This window comes from Hippoglossus hippoglossus, chromosome 3 (assembly GCF_009819705.1).
Source record: "Hippoglossus hippoglossus isolate fHipHip1 chromosome 3, fHipHip1.pri, whole genome shotgun sequence".
Classification (NCBI taxonomy): Eukaryota; Metazoa; Chordata; class Actinopteri; order Pleuronectiformes; family Pleuronectidae; genus Hippoglossus; species Hippoglossus hippoglossus.
In genome coordinates, this window is record NC_047153.1 from 16,821,875 (window position 1) to 16,845,354 (window position 23,480).

The window sequence follows — 23,480 nt, forward strand, 5'->3', positions numbered from 1 at the left end:
TGAGTGCTATTCAAGCTTTTTATACAAAGTAGCTCAAGTCAATACCCTTTGTATTCATCAACCACCACTCGGGATACTTGTCTCTATCAGTTATTTTGGAGGTGGGGGCCTGAAATGTCTGGGAACCTCTGCTCTTACGAAACAGCACATGAGCATGTGTGCAACTTTAAAGAGGGACTTCACTGATTTTACACATGAAATACTATTCAGTCCTCGGTGGATCTGAGAGGCAGGAGGTTTCTTATGAAAGATGCTGAAGATGCATTATGGGAAATGTAGGATGCAGTGTTTTTGGAGCTTGACCAACACTGGAAACTAGAAGTGAACATATCTCAGCTCCTGCTACAAAAGCACAAAAGTGTATTTCTGCAGTGCCACTTTAAGACTACAAAACAGAGATGGGTACAGGGTCAAGAGGCTGACCCTGACCTGTAGTGTCCATGGAGTCGGGCTGGGAACCTTTGTTGCATCACTCTCCTGGTGGCCCTGAATAAAATAATTTAGGATAGAACTGCAAAGGGTCTTGTTGAATTAAAAATGTTTTACATGTGTGGGTCAGCAGAAGCGAAATAAGAAATCAAATACTGTAGAATTCAAAAACCAGCAACTCAGGAAGAGCAGCACTGTAAATCTTTCATTACTGTAATGGCAGTTGAAAACGTCTCAAGTATTTTCTCTTACATAAAAACTGATGATATCATATATGAGTTTTAAAGTCATTCATTTGAATTCAGTCACATGAACAACCCGTCTTTACAGTAAGAGCCATTATATAAAACCCCTGAACCGTGACTTCATCAGAGCTCAGCGAAAGTTTTAGAAGAACAAACATCAGCAGATTAGCTCTTTTTTTTTCCAATTTCAATAGGTGACGTTTTTTAATATTTATACAGTTCTCATATCTTCATATAACAAAGCGAAGCCACGCCTCTGAGCTCGGTGCCTTCGGGTTTAAGGTACAGTGAGACGAAGCCTTTGTTTGGAGCCAAAACTGGTTTTACCAGTGTTCAGCTGAAGGAAGTAATTAGATGATCTGGTATTTTGTCAACTGGTCAAAAAAGCTGAAGGTGTCATTTCAGTGACACAAAAAATGGAAGAGAGAGAGAGAAAGAGAAAGGGGTAGAGAGAGAGAGAGAGAGAGAGAGAGAGAGAGAGAGAGAGAGAGAAAGCACTCCCGTCAATACAATCATAAACTCTCGTCTGCAAGGTCAAAGCAATATTTACTCTCCTTTTTCTCAGCCATATGCCTGGAAAGCCCCACACGTTTCCTTTTACCTCCCCTTCATACTAATCGGTCATACAATGTTATCCCAAGTAGTAGTTGTTTACACTTATGATAATATGATGATGATATCCTGAGGAATTTTCTCCAGGAAGTAGCTCTCTCTAAAAAAAGAAAGAAATGTTCTCATGTAGGTACAGTACTTTTCACTGAAATTCAGAGAAACCAGGGGCAGATCCAAGGGGGCACTGGCTGAAATTTGATTGGCCCAAGAAGTGCCCCTGTCCCTTTGCTCAAAGCCATGCAGAAAACAATAAACAAGGAATTAACCATTCTGAATCAGTAAAAGTACATTCACTTTGGACATATAATCGTCCCCTCTAGGTATATTTTGGCCCCTTTATAGCCCCGATTTAGAAAAATCATAGATCTGCCACCGCTTGTTGTGAATAGAAAATGGACTGTATGTATATCACAGATATCTCAGCATTTTTACAGTACAAGTTACCAGTTTATTCACATTGGGGCAATTTGGGGGTTCAGTGTCTTGACCAAGGACACCTCAGCAAGCAGACCAGAGGAGCCTGGGATCAAACCGCTGATTAGTGGACGACCCACTCTACCTCCTGAGCAACAGTATTCCCAACAGAAAAGTGACACAAATTGAACCAGGAATCTGTCCACATAGTGCTTGAGTAAATGCTTAGTTACTTCCCACCACTGCTAGATACGCAGATCCAGATGTTGAGTCATCAGTGGGATGTGGTTTGTCTGAGCAGCTGCCAGACTGAGGAGGAATCTATAACTCTCCTCTTTCACAGATTTCTGCTGTGTAACTGTCTAGTTGACTGCTTACAAATGGCTTTAAAAGTGCACCATCATCACACAGCACACTAGTTCTCAGTAGAGGGCATTTCCAAAACCAATAAGTTGTCAGAGTTTTGCAGAAGGCGTCCAGTTTCTGTGCCCTCCTCACATCCTCACGCTGCCTCGAGGGTGCTCTCAGTCTGTCTCCCACACATGCAACAATGCAGTGCATTAAAATTCATGATGCTTTTCATCTGGACAGCAGATGTGCAGTATCTGTCCTCACCAGTCGTGGCCGTACTGGAATCTCAATCGCTGGCCTCACTGGCCATCCTCCACCCCCGTGTCCTCCAAGTCCAAAGGACAGAGGACAGTGGCTTTCCTCACAGAACTGTCGCTGCAGCACAGAGACACTTTTGTAGTTTTTTTTGACAGGGGGTGTTTGCCAGTAATAAAGTGGCCGGCTGGGCTGGACAATCATATTTTATTCAACAGCCCCAAGACCCTTTCAGATGACACAATGTCTGCCACCCATTCACAGTGAATAGTTTGGTCATGAGAACATGGTGGGCGAGCATCACGACAATTTTCCCTTTGCCCTGCTGTCTCGTCCCCCAGAGGGATACAGGCCAATGTCAACTGCACACTCCAACCAGCAAATAACTGGAACCCAACAAGCAGGTGAAGATGCAAAACTGACAGGCCTCTCTTAGCTGAGCTGTAGAGGAGACAAGCGTTTTTTGATCTGAAGTAAAGCTTCTATTAAATATGATAAAATTGGTGTAATGAAAAAGCATATGATGCAAATCAGGAAGGTATAGTTCTGAGCAGGACACATCAGTGAGGCCTTTGAAAAGACATCTACTGAAGGACGACGGTGTCCCACCCCTCTCACAGCGGTCAATAGCCGAGGTTTCCATAAAATCTGGTTTTACACCGAGGCTTGGATCCACCTGCAGAAGCTGCTTTGACCCCTTTTCCACTCTCTCTTCCCACAATTCACGCTGGCAGTGTTGTCACTGAAAGCGAAATGCCCAAAAATATCTTTAAAAAAATCTGGTATAATGGAGCGGATCATATGTACCAAACAGCCTTGGTACACAGCCATTTCCTGTCACTTCTAAAATCCAACAGTCTTCCTCGTAAAAACACTTTAAAGAGAGAAGTGTCTGTGCATTCCATTTCCACGATAAAAGGGAATGATTGGTATTTAGATAGGTGTGTTCTAGGTACAAGGTTAAATATTTCTTAAGAGCATGGCATGATTAGACATAGAAGGGCAGAGTGTATTTCTCCGCCATGGTCCAACAGTCCCCAACAGTTATGAAACCACATTTAAATTCACTAGATCCTGATTTTTATTTGCATCTGCATCAAATGACCCACACTCATGAATATCAGTCCTCTTAACATGCCTGATTTATGAATTTTGCTCTGACAAATCAACAAACACTATCTTGCAATGTTAAAGACAGCGAAAAGAAATCCTGCATCCACACTTGAATTAGAGCCAATCTTCCTTAGGTCATGCCCCGCCCCAAAATGTCATGGAATCAATTGAGCATCATGCTGTTTTTGCGTAATCATGCTAACTAACAAACAAGCGAACGCAGATGAAGCATTATGTTCCTGTGAGATTTAAAGAACATATGAACTTTTAAAGTTCCACATCATTCAAACACTTAACTTGATCATATATTAGGCCACGTTTTACCATCTTCTTATGATTTTGGACAGTTGTATGTATGTAATGTAATTTCATGGAGCAAATACTGAAGAACAAACATCACTCATTCCCCTTAAGTTTGTGATTCGGCAATGAAGATGTATTTTGCAATAGTCTTTGCAATAATGTGTTGTATACATGTAGGAAATCCCTCTAAGCTATTACTCATGTGTTACCACAGCATTTTCTGAATCTAGAACCGGTCGCCTCAGACAAAATGCAGCAAAAACAATCGTCTAATACATGCGGCACTTTATTTACAAACTGCATCTTTAAAGAACAAGATCACTTTGATAGCATAAAACTTGTAACTGTCTTATAAAGAGTCAATTCTTTTAAAACCGTGGGAAAAAAAGTGTCTTAAAAAGTGTAGTGAACAAGAGAACATAACAATATTTACTTCTGTGAAAAATATATATCTATTTGTCAAAAACTGTAGGCTATGTCTGTAAAGAAGTATAAAGACAACAATTTTTTTTCTCATTTACCCTCCGATAAATCAAGGTAATAATATTTGATTAACAAAATTAATTATTTTTTTTTTGAAAGCAGTGCTGGAACTGCAATTTCCTTTTCGCATCTTATAAGCAAAGGGCTGTGTGAAGTGTTAAAACACAATATAGATACAGTATATAGTTACTAGATTCCTCCTGAAGGAGAATTGCTGCAGTTCCCACCTCCCTGCTCTTTTATACAAAATGTACATTATATATAAGTTGGCACTCCATTATAAAATGGATGTTTTACAAACAGTATATAACTACGGTTATATATAATATAGAGAGATTTTTTTTTTTTACAATATATCAACTCTGTATATGAGCCTACTTATCAAATGATTGAAGGCTTGTTATAGCTGTAGGCGATCAGATTTCTGCATCTTTTTATTTGCTGTGCTCTATTTCCTTTGCCAATTGCTTTCTATCTAGTGCATACTCACTGGTTATAATCTGGTATTCAACTAAAAAAATGATTTATAAAATTAGAAATCTATGAAAAGGGCCCAATAAAAGTGGGCTTTTAACTACAAAAGCTACAAAGGCTAGGAGAAGCAAAATGCGGAGATCTTCCAAAATAGTCCCCGGACAAGTCCTTGTCCTCTGTGGATCAGGTTATGGCTTCCTGCTCGGACGCAGTGATACAGACCATAAACTCTGCTGCCATCCCACAGTTGGCCTCATTCCACTTTTATGCCACAGACCCCTGAACGTCTTTCAGATGAGTCCACCGACAGGTCCCTGATTAAAATCTCTGCGTGGCTGGAAGGAGAGGTTCACTCCATCCTTCTCCGCTGCCGCTCTGAGCTGGAGGCATCCTCTTATTTTTATGTATTAGACTTAGTGTATTTAAGTCTTTTTTGATGTAGCCCTGGCAGGGATGGATCATCTGCAGGCCTGCTGCACTTGATTGATAAGCTCTCCGAAGCGATCAAACAGCCCCTCAACCCAAGCTCCGTTCTGCAGACACTTCTGTACGGTCTCTTCCTGCCCGAGGTCTCCTGTCTGCACCCGCAGAGATGCAATCTGAGAGGACAGAAGAGTATTAAGTATTTATCAATATTCCATTAACTGGCTTTAATACAATAGGGGCAGAGCAGAATAATAAGCATCTGAAGTAAAAGCTGAAAAGCAAAAGAGTCTACATGTGTGTACGGCGATGTCTCACCTCGTCCTTACACATGAGGTATGTGTGGTACTTGTAATGTTGTAGAGAATGGTACAGAGAGAACCACTGGGTTTTCTGCTGGTCCACTGTGTACTCCTGGAAAGAGGAAAAGTAAAAACGCTTTTTATTTTTGTATTACTCTATTAAGAGAGAGCATAACAGGAAAAGGGACATGAGTGGTTAAAAGCTCTTAGAAATGTGAGAGAAGCATAATGATGGCACTGCGCCCTCTGCTGGACAGATAAGTGCACACTGAAGTTTACCAAAACATTGGCTCCCATTTGAACCCGATACGAACACTCATCTCTGGTGATTCAGTCACAAATAGACAACTTTAAGTACAAGTCAGAACGCACCCAAGACACACTGAGGGAAAAAAATGTATTTGATTACTCAGGTCACATTCAGAAGTGGTCTGGGACGCATGTGGCCAAATTCTGTTAGCAGTATGAATGTAAATGCGTCCTGGTCCCCATTATGACCTCCGAGCTAACATCTTCTGACCCATTATCGTTTCACAATTAAGTGAAAATATTTTTAAACTAGAGCGAGGAACTCAGATTCAATCACAAGATGTCACTTGAGATGCATGAGGAGACTGACTGTAAAAACAGATGTGAAATGATGAACGTGGAGCTCTCCACTTGTGATCAGATCATCTTAGTTTTCTTGTCTTACTTGTGGCACTTTGTTAGGCATCTTGTAGGGCTTCATGGTCTTCTTGTTGTAGGCCCGACCACTGAGACGCACCTTGAAGGCAGGAGTTTCCCCATCCTTCTTCAGCTCCGTGACCACTGAGATCTCTGGGAAGCTGTCGAGAGCCGCCTGAAGACACATAACAGTCATATAACACAGCTTCATACACTGTCGTTAAGGTCCTGAGAGTTCTTATCTTTCCTTTTGTCATCAAAATAGATCAAGACGTGTTTTTACACTTTTATTTTTTTTTGTGTGACCAGGAGGTGAAGGGGAGGACTGATGTCAATATTATATGTGTTTGAGGGATAATTTATTTCTGATTTAGAAAGTAACAACCATCTCTACTTGCTCTGCTGAGATACTCATTTCCATTAAACTCACAACAAAACATAAATGTGTAGTTCTGAGGACACCCACCTTTAGGACTTGCCCTATGGGAAGTTTGTGAAGCAGCCGTTTCCTGTTGTCGGTGATCATCCCGTCCACTCTTTTCATATGTGGCAGCAGCAACTCATCTGAAACATGACAAGTCCGATTTGACCCATTATTAAGCCCTTGCTGAGAACAACAGCTCAGTGTCCAAAAAGTGAATCCACTCACCTTTTGCCCTCTCAAGTGCCGTCATTACATCTTCGTCTAAGGCAACGCTGATGAGCAGTTCCACAAAACTCTTGAATGTCTCCTTCATAGCTCGAGTGTTGAGGAACCGTGAAGCAAACGGCACCGGAGGGTTTAACTCTGAGTGTGAGAAGATCCAGAAGATATTTAGACCAAAATCACATCAACTTGTATCAAAAACTAAGGCTTCGCCCACATGAACACACAGTTGCCCACATTCACTTCCTGATCGTGTCATATCAATCGCGACATGGCTACCAGCTGTGAATGCAAAGCTTATCTAACCCAGACTTACACCACAGCTTTCCTGTTCTTACTTTTCAGCATTGCCATTTCTCATTCGTAGTAGTGCAACAAGAAAATCTTCTTCGTAGTTAGACTGGCATGTACATGAATTGTTTATGTGTTATGCATTTTCAGGTGTGCGAGTCTAGACTGTGATACGGCGCTAAAACGCTAATCTGGACTAGATCTTTTTTTTTTATAAAATGAAAACATATTAGCATGAACGACCTATATTTAATGAGAAATATCAAAGGGCAGCTGTACCATTATCTTCACCACCTTCCTCTGCAGATGACCCTGAGGCTGTGGGGGAAAACTCCTCCTTCCATTTCCTCCTCTTCTTAGGTGGAGGTTCTGCCCGTGGCTTAAGGTGTTTGGGACGGGGCTTCTGGCTCTGGGAGACTGAGGAAGCATTCGTCGTCAGGCCCAGTAAAGTTTTCACCTGAACACCCCTGTGTGACAGAACCAAGACAGTTACACCACAGAGGACACACATTTAAAAAAAAAGAAAGAAATTTCCCTTGCATCAGTCAGTCCTCTTGGCGTACCTTAGTGAGTTCATAGGCTTGCAACGTGGCTTCCGACTACAAACTCGTACATACTCCCTTTTGTTCACGGTGTCCAGAAACTTCACATAAACCCTCTGGTACATGGTCTTGGCGTCACCAAAGTATCCAAGATACTACACACAGAGAAGTAAACAAGTCATTTGAATGATCAAATACTCATTCTTGCATATACATGTGTATTACTGCTGCTTTAACTTACACTGTTTGTGGCTGAGAAGACTCTCTTTCCATCTCTGAGTTCAGGCACAAATTTCTGCAGCAAAGCCTTCTGGACCTTCCAGATGGCCGGAGGCTCACTCCCTGCTCTCATTGTTACCTGGACACATGCACATGACAGAGTACAGAGGACAGGTTTCAGAATGCGGCACTAGTTCAGGTTCAAGATAAGCAAGTATAACTGTTCAAATTTGAGCATACATGAGATCTGATATGAATATCTATTCCTAATTTGGGGTTGAGCAGCTTGTGTTACAGGGAGAGCGCAGGTTTGGTTTTTACATCAGAGGGCGATATAGTTTAGCTCCGACAGGTCACATTCAACATTTATTTCATTTATAATGATTTTGTCTAAAAATTCATGTTCACAAGCATCCATTTTTCCATCCATGCTGTTGACCAGTCGTACCTTCAAGTTTTCAACGTCCTCATTCCGGACGACAAACTCATCTCTCTCCCGGTACATTCCCTCCCCTCCACTGTCCGATAGCTCCTCGTCAGTCAGTCCCTCCATGGCCACACTCATCAGCTGCACAGCCACCTGTCCCGCTGCCATCTCTTTGGAGTTGTCTTTAGCAGCAAATGCAGCCGTTCCCATGACGGAGTTTGTTGCTTGCAGAGGAGTGGTTACCTGTGGGAAACAGGTCTCTTTGATGGCGTGCTGCATGATGGGAACTTGATCTGGTTTCATCATCGGACCAGGGATTGTGTTTTCTGGAGAAGGGTTGTAGATGCAGCATATGAATGCGTTGAAGAAAAACATTTTCTGAAGTGAAATGACTACACGCATGTAAATAATAAGACATTTAAGAAAACATTTAATAAAATTTTAATTTACGCTGCATTAATCCAATTCACTTTCGATAAAAAAAAGAAAAGTTTGTGGTATTTGTGGCAAACCTCTGAGGATATGGTATAATTTTGTAAATTGTAATAAAAAAAGAATCGAAAAACAATTTATGATTATTAATATAAACAATAGTAGGTTGATGCTCAGGTAACATACAGAGAGCTTAGATGTGTGTTTTTGTTATTACCTGTCCTGGTTTTCCGATCTGAAGACTCATCCAGAGCCGAGAGTGCCGAGCTAATGCTGTTCCTCAGGGCCTGGTTCTTCCCGGTGTTCTCCTCCTCATCTGAGCTGAATGACGGCAGCGTTTCTAAGTTCTTTTGCAGATCTTCATCCAGACGTTTCTGATGGGAGCTCATTGCTTGACTCTCCTGTGAAATCACAGGCCCCGGCAGAGTCTGCAACTTGGGTGGCAAAGCAGGCAAAGCGGGCAAAACACATGGCAGTGGTTTGGATGAGGTGGACAGCTTTCTGGGTCGACTTATCGTTCGCGTAGGACTCGGAGAATATTGCTGCTTGGGGCCAGATTTTATGAAGTCAATGAAGGAGCCAATGAAGCCGGTTTTGACCTCTGGCTGTTTCTCTTCCACCTCACGAATCTTCTGCCTGATTCTCTCCTGCTGCGGACAACCATCAAATACGCTGTGTGAAGTAGATGGCGAGCTGACGTCACTGCCCCTGGAGTTTTGCCGTTTCACCATCCCACTGCGCTTGGCCGCTCTGACCTGTCCACTGTCCTCCTCAGGACCACCTGGTTTGGTCAAGGACTTGAAGCGAGCCTTCTTTTTGGGGTAGTCTTCTCCGCCTGGGCCCTCCATAAGACCATCCTCTGTTTTAATACACTTGAGATTATCTTTGATGCTGCTCTGTAGACCGGAGGGATCATACAACTGCCCACCTAAGTGATAATCATTCTCAGAGCTTCCTCCATCTCCATTTGTATTAATGTCAGAACTGCTGACCTGAGTGTCTGTGGCCATCTGAGGTCCATTTAGTGTCATGGTCAAAGTGTGGGAGTTAGTGTTGGTGAGGATCGAATGTTGTGCTGAGGAGAAACTAGGTGACATGTTCCTTATATCCACAGTCTGGTAGTGTCCTTTAGTATCAGCCGCATGTGCCATCACTGCCATTTGAGCCTCGGTGGAGGATGCAGCCTTGACAAAGTCTTGCGGCGTGACGCCACAGGCCGCGACCGTGGCAGCCAGGATGTCATCAACATTCGACAAAATGTTTCTCTCATCTGCGAGTAGCATAGATTCAGGGAAGCAAATGGAGTTGAGAGCAAAGTGGTTCTTGGCATCGTTTGACTGCTGATTTGCCGAGTGGCTGTAGTGGTGTTTCGAGGAATCAGGGCATCCTGAGCTCTGCTCGGACACAACTGTGTCCTGCTGCTGACTGTGGGGTTCAGTGCCAGTGGGACCTAGCAGTTCCCGATCCATCTGGAGATACTGGACCTGCACTTGGCCCAAACCTTGCTGCTGTTGGATACTTTGCACTGATACCAACTTTGAAGGGTTCTGACCCTGGTGGACAATTGGCTGCTGAAGCAAAATCATCTGGCTGGGCTCGAGGAGAACCTGAGTGCTGGGGATGGTGATATATTGGGTGTGGGCTGCCGGGATCTGGCTCTGGGATTGATTATGATTCTGGTGGTTTTGTTGATGTGGCTCAGGAGATTTGAGTTGGAGAGGTACATGTGAAGATACAATACTGGAGTTTGCAGTTTTTATGTTTGCAGTGTCCTGACCGTTGGCGCTGATTAGATGAATGTGCTGTTGGTTGAGGGAACCCATTCTTTCATCCTTTACTTGCTCTGTGTGTGTATGACCCAGTCCCATGAGCTGGTCATCAGAGCGGGAATTGCTTCGGATAACACTTTGCGTTTTGTGATGGTCATCCATTTTCGAAATAACATAGATGACATTGTGGGCCGCCATGTTGTTGTCTGCTGCCGATGCCTCCATAGTCGCCTGGTGGAGAGCCTCAAGGTCCTGCATCGGTAGCTCTTCAAGTTTGTGTTTGCCGTATGTTGGCTTTACATCCTGTATAGAGGATCTGACGTTATTGTGTAAGGCTTGAGCAGATGAAGAGAAGGTAGGCAGTGGTGCAGACAGAACATATTTATGTTGCTGGGAGAGAGTGTCGTGCGTTTTACCTCCCACTGAGGCTTGCATGAGAGTGTAGTCCTGCGTAGAATTGGATGCAGACAGACTCCGAACACATGTGGGTGGGTAGGAGGAGTTAAGGGATTGGTTAATGGATTGTACTGTGGCAAAGCTCTGAGAATGAGTCACTGAAGCTTGCCCCTGTGACTGAGATGTAAAAGTCACATTAGGAGAACCCTGAGAGTGGGATGTGGGGTACCTCTCCGAGAGACTCCCCAAACACAAGCCCTGGACCTGGGCTCCGTACTGGACCTGCTGCTCCTGGCTCAGGCTGGGACTGGTGGAGTAAACAAGTGTCTGACTGACAGTTGCCACATTGCCAGAGTGGCAAGAGAGAGAAGGCAGGGTCTTGTAAAGGGATGACAGTTTGTCTGCAGTGGAACTGGGGGTCTGTGACTGTGTGTGTGGGGTGATGTAGGTTTGAGACAAACTGTTGGACATTAGGCTCGGTAGGTGGAGAGACTGCTGATTAGAAATCACTGAATTCTGGTTGTGCCCTGGGGAAGAATATCGCTCCGGAGACCCACTCGGCAGGTTCTGAGTGTGGCTGTGACTCTCTTCACCCCCAGCTGAGTGTGGAGCTAGTTTGGCAGAGCAGTCTTTAGCCTTTGGCACTGACGTAGTCGAATAAGCTTGAGTTACCAAGTCTGTTTTAGGCTGCGGAGCGCCATTGACCCCTTGAGATGAATCTACTCCTGTGGAAGGGCTGCATGACACTGGAGTCTGACGGGCAGGGTCCTGCTGGTAGGACACATCTGCTTCACTGCCAGAGACAAAGTACCCCGATAACGAGTGCTCAGAATTGGGCAACTGCTCTGAGGCTGTGTGACTGCTAGAAGGCCTCTGGTGGTGTTTGATCACACTACATTCACGCTGAAGAGCTCTTTCAATGGAGCCTGAAAAAACAGTGGTTGCGTAGGGCTGCGGGGCAGGCACGGTAGAAGAGAGCAGGCTGAACTGGGGTTGCAGGAGGTGGGGGGCAGACTCCTGGGCTGAGCGGTATGTGGAAGACTGGACAGGCAAAGTGGAGCCCAGAGCAGGGGCAGAGAGATGATTGAAGGCCAGGGCAGTGGGAAGCACGGTCTGGCTTGATTTGAGATGTAGGAGGGGGTCGGGGTGAGAAAACAGGCCATTGGTGGAAGTGCTGAAGGCTGGATCCTGGAGAGCCAGGGAAGGGTTGGTAGCATAACTCCTGGGAGGGTAGGCACCAGCGTGCTGATAGGACGACAGAGCAGCTGGAGAGGGGAAGGTGGCAGTGGAAGGCAAGGCACCAGTCAAGTACAGCTCTGTGGTGGAGGAGTTTGTACCTGCGTAACAAAAAAATCAAAAACAGTTTTAATATTGTTCTTATACTTATATGAAATTACTTTTTCATCAAAATAATTAAACTGGATGTGCTCTCACCTGCAGGCCATGATGGGGGTCTAAAGGGAGTAAGTAGTGAGGCACTTACAGGACCAGCCTGAAGGCTTCTCGACTCCATGGCTGACAGGAAGCTCATGATTGAGGTCTCAGGATTATTACTGTTTGAGTCAAGAGTTCCTGAAAAGCAGAAGAGGGAGATGATCACTGAAACAGACTATGTGAACATAGATCCCATGTCCCAAGTAAATAAAATCAACATCTTAAAATATAGTTCACCTTAAAAGCAAGCAAAAGAAATGTTTATCTCTTGTGACATTTACTTAAACTTTAACAAATGAAAGCAAACAGTCTGCCGAAAATATCTACCTCTGAGACATCTCCACCAATAACAATGGAAAATTCATGTTTTTTGTGTTCAGAGGGTCTCAACAATATAAAAAAATCTAATTGCAATATTATAATATATTACAATTATGAGGAGTCGTAATTTAAGTGTGAATCAAAATTATATGTCACCACAATAGCTCATTTCCAATAGTAGGCTGACACATTTAGCCTAATACACAAAAATGCACGTCGTGTGATTTGAATATTAAACTTAGACATCCATAACTCACCTGCTGCAACAGGAAGCTGTGACGTAGTGTAGGTGGGAAGCTGGTGGGTGGATGTGTAGCCTTGCCGCTGGAGGAGCTCTGCATCAAGGTGTGTTGAACCATAACTGGGACTGCATGAACACACAAACAAACATGTGAGTTCTCATTCTCACAAGCAGCAGAGCACACAGCTATATGAACAAGTAAATCACATCTCATGGAAAGTAGCAAACTCTGTTCGTCCTGCCGAGTCTTGGCTGTTGTCTCCTGAGTAACAGCCGTAGGAGGCCCACGAAATATTAGCAGAAAACACAATGATAGCTCTATGATTAAGTTTTGAGCTAATACGATAGTGTTTGCCTGAACTATTTAGGGGAAAAAGTGAAAAGTAAGTAATTTTATGTCTATTATTATACTTCTTATTGTCCTGGGAGAAAATTGATGGGAAACAGAAATTAAATCACAAGTAATCAGATCCAGCCAGTCGGATCTGAACTGTTTCAGCCGCAAGGTAAACATCTGAGGACAGAGAACACAGAGTTGAAGGGGAGTTATCTGTTTCTACTTCTGGTCCCTCCAACACAAATGCACAATCCTCTTTTCATATGAAACCTCTCACTGCTAACTAACTATTAACTTGTGAAAATGAACACATCATGTAACAACAAACCCCAATTTGTGCAGTGGGGGTCCGAAGTTTGAGATCACCTTCCAGGACAGTGGTCAGAAGGTGGTAGTGAAGTATCCCAGATGACAACTGATAGCATGTGACGATTCATTTTACTTTTCATAGTGTAATCAATTAATGTTTTAGATTCACCGATAGCTGAAATTATAGCAAATGCATCTCTCAGCACATCAGTGATGATTTCTTGGTCTAATTCACCTCAACATACCACAAGTGTTATTTAGGTCATGCCACATGGAGAAGTGATGTAATCTGAACCTGTGATCAGCAAATAAAGGGTATAACTCACTTGATTAATCATCACAGTCTGCTCGTAGGAATATTAAAGTTGTTGTAATTAGTTGTTTATTATGCAACAAGTCACCCGAGTGATCATTTCTGTAGTCTACCTCCTCAGACTTTTCCCTTAATGCTCTTTCTTTCATGGTAAAATAACTAATTGTTTGTTGCACGGGGTCGGGAGGAGGACAGTTGCGATAAACTACAAAGAATATGGTGAAACAGCTTTCTGTAATTATGCAAGTTGGAACAAAATCCCACCACATGTTAGAAACGCTCTCCCTCAACATGTTTTTCTTTAAAAAATGATCAACTCTTGTTTTTACGATCTTGCTTTGATTTTTTTCACCATTTATATTTATAAATTGCAATCTTAATATTGCTTCAACCCTTCATTGATCAACATTCCGTTGTATCTTTTATTGTGTTAAAATGTTCAGTTGCTAATCCGCTGTTGTTCTGGTTTACGTAAAGCAGGGGTTTTCAAAGTGGGGTCCGGGGAACCTAGATTGTGTCTGTTCAGGGGTGCTGGACGTGCACAAGTATCACTGATGTAACGGGAATCGCTGGCATCTCGATGTTTTTGACCGATGTTGTAGGATGTTTGTTTTACACCTTAACTCATGTTTGAGGTTGTATCTCTCTTGTTTTTCTACCTGTTTAACTTGTACTTTGTTTGTGTCTCTGCCTGTCTTGGCCAGGACTCACTTGAAAAAGAGATTTTTAATCTCAACAGGACTCTGTATGTTTAAATAAAAGTATAATAAACTAAGTAAAGCACCTTAAGCTGCATTTTATTATTATTATTATCAGGGTTACTTTTGAGTGCTACATGCTGTCTGCTTGTGGATACATTATTTTACTACAATTTAGACATTTAACTTTACATCACTGTAACATATGGAGGAACATACCAGTGTTTGCTGTAGTTGGAGATCTGCAACTTTGGTTTAGCAGCTGAATTCAGTCCGTCTGTTTTATTAAACATTATATAATATATATATAAAAGACAGCTACGGTCCACTAACTCTAAATAAACCAATAACAGTGGCACAGAAACACAGAGCCTGGGACACGTCGCCTCAGAAAACCCCAGGAGCTGTGCACCACTAATGTGAAGAGCCATGACTGACATGATTAGCTCTGGTGGCTAGTTACCTCTGTTGTTTGGGCTTTACGAGCACCTGTGGGTGGAGAAAAGAGGCCGATGCGATGCTAGTCCGAGCTCCATGTGTCCTAAACTTGTTCCAGATATAAAACAACACCGGTCCGCAGTTTTCCTAACTCTGCCCGGGGGCCATGCTGAGGGGACGGTGTGCTAGCGAAAACTAGCAAGGTGGGCGACAGTGACGGCGGCTAAGAAAACACTGACAACTCAGCGGCTCCGCAACCCCGCTCGAATTCACTAAAACGTGTCCGCAGACAACAACCGGGACCCCCGCACTTTTTATTCCTAGGCCCCCCTCATCCCCGAGCTTTCCTTTCGGGAGGGTGACCCACCACCTTCCCGCTTTATCTTCCCTTACCTCGGCTTGATACTAGCTGCGCTGCGGTCATAGGCCCAAGAAGCTACGGTCTGTGCTGGTGGAGCCAGCGCGTCCGCGAAGCTGGAGGTCGGGTAGTTCCTGTCCATCATCCGGTGAAGGAGCGACTTCCCCGACGGAGCTTCGTGGAGCAGCGAACACGCATCGCAGCAGCAGCAGTGACGGCGGCAGCCCGCGTCCGACACCGCCGAGCGACCGGGCAGAGCAGTCCGGCCGGAGCCTCCGTGAAGGCTGCGGTGTGTTCGACTCTAAAAAAGCCCTTTTCCTCCTCGGAGCTCGTCAGTCTGAGTTCACCTCCCGTCCCGTGGAGCCGTGGAAGCCCTGCATGGCTTCACGTACCCATGTCAGTAGGTTTCCCAGGATGCACCGCACACTTGGTGCTGCAAGTTTCCTACTTTCCCTTCCTTCCACCTCAGAGTTGGTGCGACTCCCACCTGCGTGTTTCCCAGGAGGTTTCCCGAGAGACACCAGGACTGACGTCTTTAGTAAAGTGTTGAAATAATAACGATAATGTCAAGATTTAAAGCAGTCTTACCATTGCACTGTCATTTATGTACATTCTATATATAGTTTTTTATCCTGTATATTTTCTATAGCTTTGTTATTATATTGTTTTTACATCTTATATACTGTGATACCTTGCTGCTCTAACACAGGAATTTCCCACTTTGGGATCAATAAAGTCCATCCATCCATCTAGTCTTGTGCATACTCTCATTTATCTCCTGGTAGGGCAGGGCAATAAAACAATAACCATCCAAACATCATTATCATTAATAGCAATTCAACAAAAGTTCAATTTTTTTAAATCATTTATTTCTTTTTCTTTTTTTATCTTGATATCATTTTTGGTCATATCATCCGGCCCAAACTCCTGATGAATTAATAAATTATAAAAAATAAACAGGCAAATGCAATTTTACGAGCCCCTACACGTCACTGGATCCTCTGTAGAGAATAGTTGAGAGATGTTCCACTTTGTGAGACCTTGAAATAACGTTCGTCAGCAGCTACACTTTATTTTGGTAACCATTTGCCATCCTTGATAATAAATAGATGAATTATCTACACTGTATATTCCTACTTGTTTCATTTTTTTGTGTTCTTAACAGGTAAAAATGGCAATTTCTCAGTATTGGTATTCACGCAAGTGTTCAAACAGTATCCAATGTCTTGATATGGTGTTTAAAATCGTATGGCCTGCCTGGAGCTGCTGACATTTCTTTAATGCATTTTGTTTGTGTGATACAGGAAATTTACATGTTTATTTGATTAAAGAAGAGGCCAAAAGAAATGTGTCATCTTAACATCTCCGTGTCCTTGTCAGACAATTCTGGACATACATTTTGACTGTAAAAATAACATTTATTAATTATTTATTTATTATTTATTTCAACCCATTTAAAAATAGTGTAATCTCACGTGATGCTCTTGAAACATGTGAACATAGTCCTCAACCTTTTTAATGACAACCGTAAACATTTTACATACAGATGTGTTCAAATCTGATATGAAAACCTCTATGAGTCAATGTTCACACACAGAAGAAAAGTGACATAAGAAGGTTGCTTTGGTGTAAACTCATTATACTTCCAGGATGATGTCAACCTCAGCGTTCCAGTTTGCACATATGTCTTTTACAGTTGAAGAATAAACCATGTTTTATCTAATGTGGATGAGAAAATCCTAAAAAATTACAAAATGAGTAAATAGCCACATACAGCTCTCTTCAGTTTACACACACATTGACAGTCTCACACACAGTTGGCAGATGAGACAAAAAACATCTGGAAAAGATTTTTTTTTTTAGTGCTTCGGGTCAGCCTGAACCAACGAGGCCTTGGTAAATCCTCATGTCATTAAAATGAGACTCATTCAAACTACAGCTAATTGAGTGGCCTTGTTACACACATGCTGAACATCTGTTCTCAGTGTTACTATCATAGTCATCACAGCAATAATGGTCTAACTGTAAAAATTGTCCTGAGTAAATGTTATAAAACCGTCTCTGAAGAGTTCATAATACATTTAATAAAACCAACCACAACACAGATCATGAAATTAAAAACGTCACATATTAATAGAGCGCTCTCATAATTATATAAATTTCAGACACAATATAACTTAATAAAGCAACAACAAAATCAGCACATGAAAAAAAATCTGGTAATTACAGCTGTAATTACAAAGTAGAGCTGGTAGACCAGTGCATCAAAAACTCTTGATGTTTTTCATTCATGGCAAAGTGAACACCATGTTTAAATTTTCCTTCAGAAAGAGACAGGGAACCATATGACAACACACCAGTCTCTCTCAGTGATTACCATTAATACTTAGTGTAATGAAACATAACCCTAATCTTTCACTCAGCATCTTGTATCGAAAACAACCACCCTTTAAGAGAAAAAGTATTCCCTCAGTTTAAAGCACTCATGTCCAACACTGTATTGATTCTTCATTTTCATTTTGATAAATAAAGCAGCAAACTGAGTAAAAATGTATTATAAAGCTCATTCGGCAGAGGGTAGAGGTTATGTGACTGAACCCACAGCTGAGGAAATAGAAGAGGTGTAAGAGAAGTATGTCAGAAAGAGAGAACATTACACTTCCAAGGAAAAGATGCACCAACAAAGCAGAGAAGATGGAATGATGTGTGAGTAGCATAAGGCACCATTTAAAATCTTGTGATGATTAAAACATTTGTGAATGATAGTTGTATTGTATTGCTTCCGATTCCTGAAGGTACTACCGCCGGATGCTTCCAGGGCGTGACCTAAAACCAGAAACAAAGAAAGATGTAAACTACGCATAAAATAGTCAGTGACTGCAGCCTGGATTGGGAATGCATGTATGTGTGAGTGTAGAAGAGGAACCTGAAAAGTGAGTTATATAACATACGCTGGAAGTATTTAGACACTGTTTTGCTCTTCAGGCTCAGAACGACAGCATTCAACTGCTTCAAAGCTCAGTTTAAACTTGGGTAGGTTTAGGTCAATATAAAAACAAACATGTGTGAAGCCGTTTTTAGCCATGTCCTCCGGGTAAAAATCGGGGGACTGGCTACCGACTTTACCTGCAGTTTGCCGGATTGCATCTTTTCAGGATTACCAACCTAGCTTTAATGATCCATGTCTACTTATGTCTATAAAGAAAAAAAAAAAACTCAATTGAATTTCAAGGAATTTGTTTTCCCTTAAATCTTTCAACTTGTGTAGAATCAAAGGACAAGAAATGTCCGCACACCAACCAAAGCTCCCACAAAGCTTTTAATAAACTCCCAGGTACCGTTTTGGGCCACTGAATAAAGGGCTTGTGCCCAAAACGTTAAATAAACCTTTAAACAATTAGTATTTATATAGACCATTAAACACATAGCGTTAAAAGGCCCTTCTTCAGGTCTGTGCCTAAATCCTTATCTGGGAGATAATTAAAAATGTAGTGGGAGCTTCAGCTGGTGTACGGACATTTCTTGTCTTCTGGTTTTGTTTGGTCCTGTCTAGAACCTAGTCCTCATCAATGTGGATGTGTGTGCAAAATGTAAACACAAAAGCATATGCAAATACCCAGGATAGGGAGGAGGTGGGGCGTCGTGCTGTCCACTTTTTGCAATTGCCTGCTCGTAGGAAGGCAATCCGGGGGGGGTGATTTCCTCCATAGGGAGTGGTGGCCCAGGTGGCTGCACAGGGTTTAAGGACACCTCCTCTAGCCGGCGCATTATTAGAGAAGCGTTAGTCCTCCCAGTGCGAACCCGTATGGAACTGTGAGAGAAGCATAGACACACATATGTCATTCACCTGTGACCTACTTATGTATTGAGGTTAGTGATAACCTGGAAGTGATAAGACAACTGTGGACAACAAAATGTAAGTTTTAGGCTCCCAACTGTGGGTGGCCCCTGGTGTGACAAGAAGCAGAAGCATGTTATAAGAACAGGTGCACAGCCAAAACATTTAACCAACAGAAACTTAATCAGCAAAAATGGGGATAACTGATCAACAGTTTCAGTCAATTTACAGGCAAATTACAGAACATTCATTTGTCTTAAATGAAAACATTTGATTTATTTTCCGACTGCGATTCATGACCTGAATATTTACCTCCACTAAGGAGATTTTTCTTCACCAGCATTTGTTTGTTTGTTTGTTAACAGGATTACATAAAAACTACTGGACGGATTACCATGAAGCTTGATGGAAGGACGCGGTTTAAGGGCGGAAAGAACCCATGAAATTTTGGTGCAGAACCGGATCAGGGGGCAGATCCAGGATTGTTTTTTTTATTTAACATTGCCAAATAGGGTGTTTTTCAAGCTTTTTGTAAATATCTCAAGAAATAATGCAGAGATCTTTATAAAAAAATCATAAATCCAACATCTGAAGGGTGATTATATCTATAAATGGGAGAAATTTGTTTCAGATCCAGGTAATGATTGGGATTTTGGAAATAGATATTTGTATTTTTATGGAGGGTGGTCTTTATTCAAACAAATATTCCTCTCCAATATGTCAGGGAATGTATATTTTGCCTTTGTTTATTGTGAGTATTTCGCAGAACATTTCTGAGTATGTGGTTTATGTATCTGATGCAATACATGTATATGAAGTGATGAAGTGGCCACTCAGCCTGGAGGTATATGCTCTTTGAGTGCCCTTCTAGTTTTCAAATATTTTTTGTCAGGAAAAGCTGACTTGGGAAAAACTGAAAGATTTTCCACAAATTTTATTTTAAAGACAAGATGGGTAATTGAGAAATAATCTCTCGATGAATCGATGAAATGTCATTCCCATCCCTTAATAGGTAATAACTACAGAAAAGTGACAGAGGAGCGTCCAATTATACTGTAGAAACTGAGTGTCAGTTGTCAGCATATGAAAATATCCTCGTGAATAATGTATGTTTTATTATACAGTAGATATTACAAAAATGTTTAGCTTGTTGGTTTATTCAAATACTGTATTGGGTACAAAAGAGTTGCACTAGTATCTACAGACTTGAAATGACTGCCACTAAAAGATGGTTGTATGTCTTACTGGTAATAAAGACCCTCCCACTCACCTTGACTGGCTGAAATTATCTTTACATTTGCCATGACAGAAATACCAAAGCAGGAGGCCAATGACAACAATGGCCACTCCAGCAATAATCAGTCCCACCAGGAGAGACGTCACATCCACACGTGTCGGGCGATTGTCCTTAGCTGTGGATCATCACAAAGCACAGAGCGTAACAGGACAGTGCTGAGATTGTCAGATAATGTCAGTCATTTATACTACATGTAATAAAAGTACCCAGCTGAGCAATACGTGACTGTTCCTCTTCCTCATCTGAAACTAGTTTAATTATTTACAGTAATATCTCTATGATGTAAAAACAAAACCACAAGACACACAGTTTGACCCACAGTTTCAATCTGAGCGACTGCTTGAGTTGTAGACTGAGCATTTGTTTTCCAAAGCGACGGTGCACTGCTGAATAAGTGGGGAAACAGGTTTGGGAAAGCACTAAAGTTGTACTTGAAAAAAAAAAAAAAAAGACGCAAGCGTTCCTTGAGATAACATCCACTACTCCTCTCATAATGTTTGCTGATGAATTCAAGAATTAATCGTGAAAGAGTTTCTCTCTCTGTCTTTCTTACCGTCGTTGTACTTCTTCCAAAAAGCGTCCTGTAAAACAGACCATCAGTATCAGTATGGACACTGTTGCTCTTTGAGCTCATTCAATGTCCCCAGTGGGTGCATCACTTAACTGTAGCCGGGATGTTCTCAAACACCTCCCTGGCCTCCTCGTAGTTGCAGTCTTCTTCATGACACTCCCTCTCCAGGTTACCGGGGACGAAAATCTCAAAGTCGAACCGATTGAACAGCAGCTGGCGACCCAGGAACGAGTGTGCGTCCCCCTCATCGACGAACACTGGGACAGACGCACAGTGTGGATGATTGGATTGGATCAGATCGTCTTTATTAATCCTCATTTGCCACCAAATACAGACAACAAACACTAACCACGACCTCTACAGTACACGTCAAAATAATGCAAACACCCTAAGAAGCTATTTGAGACACGATGCACATCTGACAGATGCCGTGGATCCAGCCCACAACTAAAAATGTTCATTAAAATTCTGACCTAAAATAAAAGATCAGCATTAATATTAATGAGTACGAATGTGGAACACTGCGGCATCACTGAATGAGTCTGTAAAAACACTGACCCCAGGTGAGTCTGGGCCAATCACTGCACCAGAGTCATAGATTATAGATTATCAGGGGGACTGATTGATAAAGACACCACAGAGGTGGGGGGGATGATCAGTGTATTGATTAGGGGTGATGTTAAAATATGAAAATCGTTCTCACGTTCTTGGTCCTGGTCGTGTGTGGAGAGCAGCCTCCTCGTGCAGGCCAGATCCCCACATGACAGCAGCTGGAGGAGCAGGAGCGCGTGAAGCAACATGGTGGCGCGTGCACCTGTGCGCGGGCACGCGGTGCAGCATTCACCGGCAGAGCCTCCTCCTGTGTCGATCTGTTCCTCAGCCTTTAACCGCACAGCGACACGACTCCTCTACATGACCCGTGGGGAGGGCACTGAATGGAGGGAGCGCGGACAAAGCGAAAGCGGCGTGAAAAAAAGGAGCGGCAGGTTACGTGCCACGGCCTCGATCGGACGGTTCAGGAAACGTTCAGCAAACGTTCAGCGATATTCTCGAAAACGCCCCGGTGGGAAAAAGTTGGACGCAGCCGAAAAGATGGAGCTGGTGGATGGAGGGGTCCTCGGCTCGCCGCAACACAGCTCCGGCGGGTTAGAGAGGAAGAGGAGCAGGAGGAAGGTGTCCCCGTTTTTTTTTTTTTGTTGTTGACTCCCAACAGATGTGGCCTCTGAACTTCACTTCCTACACCACCTGCGCAGACTCGACCAATCGATCGCGTTTACCTGGATGACGCGGGAAAGGCTGCGTGAATGCAAGTGGACGCTAGGTGGCGGCTGGAACCAGGGAAGTGGACGTTGCATGACCACGCAGGAGTGCTAAAGGGGATCGAACACGCGTCAGCTGACCTGTGACTCAGATACCACAGCTGCACTCCACCCTAACTAACACCACATCATCTGCAGGCCTCTGCTCTGCGTCACTTTAAAAGCTGCACTTCACCTGCAAGGACCACAGCAATTTGTCATTCAAAGATTTGAATGGACACTGATTGGACTGGATGTTAAGGACAGGTTGTTGAGGTGAACATGTGACTGGGAGGAGGCTCTGTTGACCGGGGCGGAGGGAGACTCGGGGTGGGGGTCCCGTCTCAGGCCATCATTTCACCCGAGCTCATTACCTCTATGTTATTACCTTTAAGTCATTTAAACACTGCTGCTGTCAACTCAGGACATTTGCCCTGAACAAGAGCAGAAACCAAATGTTTTTGTCACCATCATGTGGAGAAAATCAAAATGATGAGTATATTCAATATGTATAGCCTATATTCATACATGGGAATAATATCTCAATAGGGAACATTAATTTCCTCTAAAAGGTCAAAACACTCCTTCATTTTTTTTCATTTCATTTATTTATTCCGAACATGTTTATACAACAATAAATACACGAGAAAACAAGGGGGGGAAGACGTCCGCATTCATATAAAATCCCACTGAGAGAAATTGAAATGAGGCAATCCATGCTCAAAAAGGAGTAGGAAGGACAAATTACATCACAAGTCATAATACCGGATCAATATGTTGTCACTGAATTTATTATGACTGTTTAACACACTAAATATATCTACCTTACCGTATGTATATACTGTATGAACTTAATGCTGTGATATTTATATATAATAAACAATAAAACACTTACACAATAACTTATAAAGAGGATACTTGGCCTTGAGCATAAATGATGATATCTTCTCTGTCATTGTTCGGTTCCTCTGCAGACTAACTCTGATCTTTGTTTTTTCCCCTGAAGACTCCACAAGTTTGATTTCTACAACAAGGACTGTTCTTTTAAAAGCAGTAAATCTTGTCTTCCAACAGCTCTGGAGCTGGTGACTGCACCACCATGTACAGGCCTTGTATGGGAAAAGCTTGTGTGACGGGCTCCCGAGTGACTTTGACAGAGAAGACGTCACATCTGTGCTTTTCCCCTTGCAAAGTATAGTGACTACAGCAATTTCACAGACATGACAAAACAGCAA

The 23,480-nt window shown here is 42.7% G+C and overlaps 2 protein-coding genes across 3 annotated transcripts; both read right to left on the reverse strand.

Annotated features, from left to right (window-relative positions):
- Nucleotides 1-3,990: 3,990 nt before the first annotated feature.
- Nucleotides 3,991-15,386, reverse strand: qser1 (glutamine and serine rich 1). Of its 2 annotated transcripts, XM_034578760.1 has the most exons (13): nucleotides 15,277-15,386; nucleotides 12,805-12,914; nucleotides 12,227-12,364; nucleotides 8,845-12,129; nucleotides 8,217-8,521; nucleotides 7,791-7,907; nucleotides 7,571-7,704; nucleotides 7,287-7,474; nucleotides 6,720-6,857; nucleotides 6,537-6,634; nucleotides 6,099-6,245; nucleotides 5,421-5,516; nucleotides 3,991-5,278 (listed from the first exon to the last, which is right to left on the reverse strand). In XM_034578760.1, exons 1-13 carry the CDS (start codon nucleotides 15,384-15,386, stop codon nucleotides 5,138-5,140), a joined length of 5,007 nt encoding a protein of 1,668 aa, XP_034434651.1. In that variant the 3' UTR covers nucleotides 3,991-5,137. The 2 variants fall into 2 exon arrangements, 1 of the variants encoding a protein (XP_034434651.1); XR_004613144.1 differs by lacking the exons at nucleotides 3,991-5,278; nucleotides 5,421-5,516 and adding an exon at nucleotides 5,524-5,840 and having other exon boundaries at nucleotides 5,988-6,245.
- Nucleotides 15,387-16,535: 1,149 nt separating this feature from the next.
- On the reverse strand, nucleotides 16,536-22,379 carry prrg4 (proline rich Gla (G-carboxyglutamic acid) 4 (transmembrane)). The gene is made up of 6 exons (XM_034581317.1): nucleotides 21,651-22,379; nucleotides 21,041-21,204; nucleotides 20,930-20,957; nucleotides 20,350-20,491; nucleotides 18,858-19,052; nucleotides 16,536-18,067 (listed from the first exon to the last, which is right to left on the reverse strand). Exons 1-6 carry the CDS (start codon nucleotides 21,745-21,747, stop codon nucleotides 18,040-18,042), a joined length of 654 nt encoding a protein of 217 aa, XP_034437208.1. The 5' UTR covers nucleotides 21,748-22,379; the 3' UTR covers nucleotides 16,536-18,039.
- Between the last annotated feature and the right edge of the window lie 1,101 nt (nucleotides 22,380-23,480).